This window comes from Miniopterus schreibersii, assembly GCF_964146895.1.
Source record: "Miniopterus schreibersii genome assembly, chromosome: 13".
NCBI lineage: Eukaryota > Metazoa > Chordata > Mammalia > Chiroptera > Miniopteridae > Miniopterus > Miniopterus schreibersii.
The window spans coordinates 42,062,436-42,069,904 of NC_138113.1; the positions used below are offsets into that span (position 1 = coordinate 42,062,436).

At 49.7% G+C, this 7,469-nt stretch overlaps 1 protein-coding gene across 2 annotated transcripts; it reads right to left on the reverse strand.

The window, feature by feature from the left end:
* Positions 1 to 354: 354 nt before the first annotated feature.
* On the reverse strand, positions 355 to 7,419 carry DQX1 (DEAQ-box RNA dependent ATPase 1). Of its 2 annotated transcripts, XM_081156547.1 has the most exons (12): positions 6,978 to 7,419; positions 5,978 to 6,233; positions 5,535 to 5,728; positions 4,753 to 5,137; positions 4,167 to 4,400; positions 3,978 to 4,077; positions 3,715 to 3,873; positions 3,439 to 3,630; positions 1,792 to 1,911; positions 1,428 to 1,618; positions 922 to 1,112; positions 355 to 701 (listed from the first exon to the last, which is right to left on the reverse strand). In XM_081156547.1, exons 2-12 carry the CDS (start codon positions 6,212 to 6,214, stop codon positions 545 to 547), a joined length of 2,160 nt encoding a protein of 719 aa, XP_081012673.1. In that variant the 5' UTR covers positions 6,215 to 6,233; positions 6,978 to 7,419; the 3' UTR covers positions 355 to 544. The 2 variants fall into 2 exon arrangements, with proteins under 2 accessions (XP_081012673.1, XP_081012674.1); XM_081156548.1 differs by lacking the exon at positions 6,978 to 7,419 and having other exon boundaries at positions 5,978 to 6,361.
* Between the last annotated feature and the right edge of the window lie 50 nt (positions 7,420 to 7,469).

The following is a 7,469-nucleotide window of genomic DNA, read 5'->3' on the forward strand; positions in this document are numbered from 1 at the left end:
CCCCTGTTCTTCCTTCAAGGTAGGAGGAGCAGTGTAATAGAGGAAAGTAAGCTTCAGAGGCATACTGGTGTTCTGTGTTGGCGACAGCTAGGCCAGCGAGGCCAGCCATAGCACAAAGTCTTGCCCAGAGGTGGGAACCTGGCAAGGGGATATCGCTAGGGGAGCTGGCCCTGAGTCTTTGATATTGTGTCATCTTTAACTCATGATTGTTGTATGTGCTGCTGGACAACCAAACTCAAATTTGGCACCATAGAAAAAGAACTTTTATAGCTCGAAAGGAAGCACAAGGATAGGTTTGGCTTCCGTTGGGGTTGTCAGTCCCTCTCCAATAAATAGAAGGCGGCTAAGGGAAGAGTCCTACCCTATGTAGATTGTGGCTTACTCAATTCCCTTCACTCCCAGCCCACCACTTCTTGAGACCCAGGGTCCAAAATTTATATTCAACCCTAAACTTTTGGCTTTTAAATATGGCTGGCTGCCTTGGTGCTACACTAAGGGAGGACTGTATGCAATGAGATGAGTTCTGCTCCATTCCTTAGGCAGGTCACTGCAGGACACAGGCATGTGCAAACTCTTGGGTGGAGGAAGATTCACTTTCTGTTGAAGAATCTGCCATTTCTTCCCTCAGCTGGTTCAGGAAGTCTCTGCTTTCACTGGGAGGCAGGTTACTCAGGAAGTATGGAGGGGCTAATTCCACCAGCCTGATAGAGAGAGTCATAATTAGATGATTTCTGTATACTCTCTCATAATGAAGATTTTAAAACTTCTTACTATCCCTTCCACAAACCCTGTCTTCTCAAATCATGTTACTATAAGCCACTATGATCCCCTCTTCTTCTTAAGACTTTCTAACTCCCCAGCCATAATTTTGGCCCCAGGAAGAGGAATGGGCAGTGTAGGAGGGGGTGTCATGGCACTCACATTTGTGGCTGAATCTCAGAAACAATGGAAAGGCAGTTGTCTTTGGAAACAGAGAAATTGTGGTAAAGCACCCATGGTGGGGGCCTGGCTGGAGCCCGGCGGCTTCGGTAGCAGCAGTATGGGGAGAGCTGGGCCACATGCTTGTGGGTTAGGAGCAGGTAATTTCCAGTCCCATCTGTGTCTTGGGCCACCTCATTGAAAGGCAAAGACATTGAAGGAATAAGTTAGCAAGAAGAGGCAGACTGTAGAAAAAAATTAGGGGGGCTGAGAAAGAATTAGTAAGGGTAGTGAGAGTATTAAAAGTAAAGCATTACCTCTAGATGTTATAGTCCCTACCATACCATATGGCATTCCCATAGCTCCTTGTAGCCCAAAGCCTCAAAGGAAGTTTCTCCTGATTATAAAGAATCCTTTGGCCATCTGGACCCCAGTTTCAGAGATGCCATACCAGTCTTTGGTCTCTCTGACTTCTGCTCCTTTTATGACCCCCAACTCTTTCCTCTAACCTTAAGGAAGTATCCAGACACCAGTGCTTTCTGAAGGTCTCTGCGATTCTTCTCAGAACCAAAGGCTGGTTGGGACAAGGGAAGTTCAATTCGTTGCATAAGTTCTAGGAGTTCTCCTCGAAGTTTCTGGGCTTGGCACAGTGCTGCCCAGTTTAGACCCCGAGCCTGGCACCAAGCCTTGTCTTCTCCACCTAGGAAAGGAAAGGGACCAGCTACAACTAAAGTCCTTGAGATTCCCAAAGAACTCAACCCTTGGCCAAAGGGCCTCCTCTTCCTGGGCACAGAGATCTGTCAGCTGGTTGCACACCACTTCCCCTTTGGAAAATCTGGGATTCTATCAGAGGATGCAGACTAGGCCACTCACTCTGTATAAAGGCTTCATACACCTGGATCAGAGTACTGTGATCACCATCTGCATGTTCCAGGGCTCGACGTAAGGCAGCTTCTTCTGCACAGAGTGGAGGACGGGTAAACCCAGGGGCAGCTGGAGGCAGAAGAGAGGAAGGTTGTTTTGGGGAGGACAGGTGGAATGGTGAAAAGGTAGAAATGTCACTTTGGGAACTTAATTCAAAAGACATCAATAACTTCTAGGTGCTATGCACTTTATTTGGTAAATGAAAGACAGTCTCTGTCCTCAAGGAGCATGGTGGGAGAGACTAACAAGTAAGTAAACTTGATGAGCACAATAGGTGTGTGGGCCAGTATTTGAAGTTTGAGTAGGAATTAGCTCAGTGGTGAAGGGGTGGAGAGAGGATTCTAGACTGTGGGAACAGCAAGTTAGTAGCATGGACTGTTTGGAGAACTGCAAGCGCCTGGTCTGGTTGGATGGAATGGCATGCATGGCCCAGTTACAGGACATAAAGCTGGGGAGGCAGGTTTGGGCCAGGTCATGAGAGGCTGGATGTGCTGGGCAAATGAGTTTACATTCTGTCTGCAAGGTAAAAAATAGCTGTTGAAGACGAGTTTTTAAGTAAAAAGAGTCCCTGTGTTTGAAGAAGTTCCCATGACTAATTAGGAGGCTACTGAAGGAGCCCAGCTGAGCAGTAACAGGATCTGACATTGGCACTGACAAGTATGGAGAACAGATTAATTTAAATAAAACAGGAGATAAAAATGAAAGAACCTGGAGAAAGATTAGTCTAGAATGACAGTAATGGAGTTGCAGAGATGATGGTATATGATTTTGTGGTGGTGGTGAGAAAGTCGTTTAAAAAGTGCTCAAGTTTATTTCTAGCTTGAAGTACTGTGGACTGTTCTGGTAAAAATGTCCATCAGGAGTCAGATATATAAATCTAGGGTTCAGAAGAATGATACTGACAGGGAGATACAAGGTTTGGAAATTTTAAGTGTGAAGGTTGCTCTTCAGACCATGGGTGTGGATAAACCTGCTTGGAGAGTTCAGGGAATGAGAAGACTAAAGGGACAAGAATAGAAAACCCCAAAGTCCAATTTACAGTGGACAAGCAGCAGAGGAGGATCCCACGTACGAGATTAAGGGAATGGTCAGTGAGCTAGGATGAAAACCATGAGGAGTGGTCACGGGAGCTTAGTGGGGACGGTTTCGAGGTGGGAGTGGTCGGCATTCTGAAGTGCCATGAGTAACAGCTCAGAAGTGGTCACTGTCTTGGGTCTTTGGAAGGTGACTGGTGAGCGGAAGGCTGTCTCAGTGTTGTGCTGGGCCCGAAGCTAGAGCGTGGTGGGCGAGGAATACGCTAGATGGAGCAGGATAGAGATTATAGTGTCTAGCTGAAGAGGCGTATAGGGTTGAGGAGGAGGGTTGTAGAGTTTTAGTAATAACAGATAGTGGAGATTCAAGCATGTTGAGAGGAAGAACCAGCAGAAGGACAAGGCTAAAGGGACAGGAGAGGGATAACTGATTAAACCTGGTCCCGTAGGCACTGTGAGAGGTGGAATCTGGAGCGCGGGGGAAAGGGCTAGTCTTTGGAGCACCAAAACACCAAGGGGAAGGACTGAAATAGTTGAAAGAGCCAGGGAGAGGGGTGAGTTATACCAGTGAGCATGGCAGCGAGGGTGAGCATCTCATCCACACAGTCGAACTCGCATGAAGCCAGCAGGGCTTTGGCCAACTCAGGGGACAGAGGGAACTCTGATAGGATGACACCCAGATCTGACAGGTCCCCGTTATCATCCAGAGCTGCCAGATAGTCTAAGTCTTCCAGGGCCTGCATCAGTGCTTCTGGAGCTGGTGAGGAAACAGGGCTCATAGGGCAGAGGGTCTCAGAGCCTGGTGGTCAGACAGCAGGGCTTGGGCAGGAGGGGTGCTCACCAGGCCGGTCCAGGAAGTGACAGTCCCCTGGCTCTGCAATCTGTCTCCTCTTTAGCAATAATACCAGGGGGCTCAGATTCTCCTCACACACCCTGGGTTGGGGCAATGGGGGAGCTTCTAGTTCTTGGAAGGACTTAGGATACAGGCAGAGGCAGGATCCTGAGGGGAGAAAGACCTGGGAAAGAAGACCACTGTAGACTTCTCAGGGCTTGCCTGTTGGCGACTCTTTCATGGTTGATCAAAGCGAGGGCAAAGGCTCTTACCTGGAGGAGCCCCTCTTGCCCGTAGCTGTCTTGCCTCTGCCTGACACTTGCTGATTGGCCTCAACACTTGGGATTCTGCTCGGATCTGGGGGTTGTATACCTGTCACCACCCCCCAACCAAGGTCAAAACAGATTAGAGTGCACCATTTATATCTTTAGCTCCCATACCTCCTCATCCCTGACACTCACACTTCGAAGCTCCAGTCCTGAGTCAATGACATGTCGAATGGAAGGGAGGGAGAAGGAGAAGTCAGCCAGCCAGTGAGTGACCACAATCTTTCGGGCACCTGAGTCTATGTCCTCGTACACAGCCTGAACAGCTTGACCATGGCCTGGGTGAAGGGGCAGCACCCGTGGCGGAGGCCCTTGGATAGCCAAGGTCCCTACCTCCCTGGACAAGGATTCACAGCACAGGGAAATTTCCTGAGGAGAGGGTTGGGGCATTAGGGCAGTTCTCACCTTTATGGGTCACAGACCTCTTTGAAAAACTGATGAAAGCTATGGCCCTCCACTATGAAAAAATGCACATACTTATATAAGTTGCAGGTATTATAATTTCAGGAATTTGCTGACCCACAAATCTCTGCATTAAATGGAATAAAAAAGAGGGTAGTAGATCTCTTTAACCTGAAATCCTTGAGTTTCCCCCAGGACCCCAATAGAGAGTGAATACTACAACTCCAGTGTTCCTAACAGGCAGTGCTCACACTCCCCCAAGACAGGAAGGCGGCATAAGGAGCACCTCCTTTTGCAGCCTGTTTGTTGTTTTTTTTACCTCCTCACTGGGTAGGTACACTAACACATCTCCTAGAGCCTCCTTTCGACACAATTCAAGCACAGCTTCGCAAGCAGCTTCCACTCGATCAGTAGGGACAGTGTCCCTGTAGATGGGAATGGGACACCTGCCAGGCCCTCTGGGTACATGTACAATAGGAGGATTGCCCCAGAAGGCTTGGAGCTTAGGTTCGAGGGCTGGGTCAATGATCACGACCACTCTGGGGTCTCCCGGAAGGTTTCCCAGTCTGGCATCTCGCAGCAATCCCTGGAGCAAATCTGAGGCCACTGACCGCTCCTGAGCCTCATCCAGCACCAGCACATCCCATGCTCCAGTGCCCCGGGTTGAGGCCACCTCCTGAAGAAGCAGCCTGTCCCAGCAAAACCTGTTGACATTGGCAGTGGGTGGAGTCAGTGTGGATATTGACCAGCCCCAGAAGTCCAGGGGAGCTTCTACCAAGGGAGCCTAGATTTTGATAATTAAGGTCAGAAAAAGACCATGACTGAATTCCTGAGCCTGTGGACCCTTAACAGTGACCCACAACCTTACTGAGACCCTTTGTTCAGAAGCTGTACTCCAGCTGGGAAAGTGAGAATTTTGTGATAAGGCTGAGGATGAATGTCTGAGGTCCAGACTGGGGTTAGAGTTTAATTCAGCATTTCATTATGCATGAGTTAAAGGGTGAGCTGGGCTGAGAGGTTATGGTGAAATGTCAGAGGACTGGGCTTGTTCCTATTGGGTGAGGGGAATTAGATTTGAATCAGGCCTGCAGGAGGCCTCACCTGAGCAGGGTGTGGGGCCCGGTGCAGTCCTCCTGGGGGATGCTGTATCCAACCTCATGACCCAGGGTCAGGTCCATCTCATCAGCAACCCGCAGGGCCAGGCTCAGGGCTGCCAGAGGGTAGGGCTGAGTGACAACTACCCGGCCCTTCTGGAACCCCCTAGCCAGCGCAAACTCTGCACACCACTGAGGGATCTGGGACAGGGGTAGGGAAGGACAACCAGTCAGCAAGACACAGGATTTCAGTTAGAAGTGCTAGGGGAGCTATGGCCAGTTTAATTGCTCCTTATTTGGGGGAATACCTTGGTCCTTCACCAACCTAGGGCCAGCCTGACTCCCTTTGTCTACCTCCCGGGTAACCCCTGGCAGTCCAATCCGCCCCTGCCCAGGGAAGAACCAGTTCCCTGGCCCCTCCCCTTGTCCATTTCCAGAATCCACCCCCACCTGGGTGCTCTTGCCAGAGCCAGGCTCTCCTGACACAAGCACCACTCCACTGGGGCTACTCTCCAATTGCTCCAAGAAGATAAAGCGAGCAGCCCAGATGGGCAAGGCTCTGCGCTGTTCAAGCAGTTCGTAGTAGCGGGAAGAGAAGGGAAGCCCGTCAAAGGGGTTCACAGCCAGTTCAGACTCCCCAGGGCTCAGGCCAGAATCTTCTGCCAGCCCAAAAAGCTGAGAGGCCATGATGGCTCACTGGTAGGACCTATAGAAGGCAGGGCAGTCATTAAGGCTTCATACCATCTTCCCACCTCAGCCCTGATCCCTAACCTGTACGCTCAGCTGATAATGCACTGGAGTCCATCCTTCCCAGCATTTTTTTTTAAACCTTCACCTGAGGATATGTTTTCCATTGACTTTTAGAGAGAGTGAGAGAGAAACATTGATGTGAGAAAGACACATCAATTGATTGTTGAGCCTGCAACCCAGGTACGTACCTTTGACCAGGAATCAAACCTGAGGCCCTTTGGTTCGAGGGCCCATGCTCTTACCACTGAGCCACACCAGCCAGGGCTTTTTTTTTTTTAAATCTTCACCCAAGGATGTTTATTGATTTTAGAGAAGGGAGAGAGAAACATCTATGTGAGAGAAACATTGGTCAGTTGCCTCCCATATGCATCCCAATTTGGGGAATTGAACTCGAAATCTAGATATGTACCCTGACCGGGAATTGAACCCGCAACCTTCTGGTGTGTGGGGCAGTGCTCCAACCAAGTTACCTGGCCAGGGCCTTCCCCGCGCTTCTTGCCTACCAGGAAATAGTGGAGCCCTGAGTCTCCAAGTAAGAGATTATCGAAAGTAATTACCCTTAGTCAGGTAGTAAAAGTCCTGTGACTAGCACAGGGGATCTCAGGGGCAGCAGGAATCCTATGAGGCCTGTGGGAAGGACCCAGAGAGAAAAGGGTAAAGAATAGAGGGGAGCAGGGCCACAAGGATCCTGGGTTCAAACCTGCTTGCAGCTGAGACGTGTCAGGATGGCAGCCAATTCCAGAACCACCCGCCAGTCACCACCAACCTTGGCCAGCATTAAGTACAAAGGTAAGTTAGGTGAGTTCCGGTTCCACCCTGGGGCTTGGCTCAAACACAATCCTAAAGACTGCTTCGGGGGTGGAGCCATTTGCTCCGCCTTATTTAACCTAGTCAGGAGCCTATGGAAAACAGGCTCCAGCCACACACCAGCAGTATGAACTCTAGGACACCGTGTACTGTGAAAGGCATCCTGGGACTTGTAGTTTTGTAGCTGTTTCTTCACAGACTTGGGCTGAACACCCTGGCTATGTACAGTTGCTGTTGGATCTTCAGTTCAGTTACACTTCCTTAATATCATTCATCTCTTGACATGAGGAAATGATTTCAGACAGTTCCATTCTGACCACCCCTCCCTAAACCTAGAAGGAGGACCTCATCCCCATTCCTCTAGAGGGAAAAGGAACTTGCTCAG

Bases quoted from the DNA above. Each gene is read 5' to 3' on its own strand.
- DQX1 (XM_081156547.1), bottom strand. From the start codon at position 6,214: ATGGCCTCTCAGCTTTTTGGGCTGGCAGAAGATTCTGGCCTGAGCCCT. The intron at 5,138-5,534 runs GTGAGGCCTCCT...CAATGTCAACAG, and splicing joins GGGCCCCACACCCTGCTCAG to GTTTTGCTGGGACAGGCTGC. The intron at 1,113-1,427 runs GTTAGAGGAAAG...CCTTTCAATGAG, and splicing joins TGTCTGGATACTTCCTTAAG to GTGGCCCAAGACACAGATGG.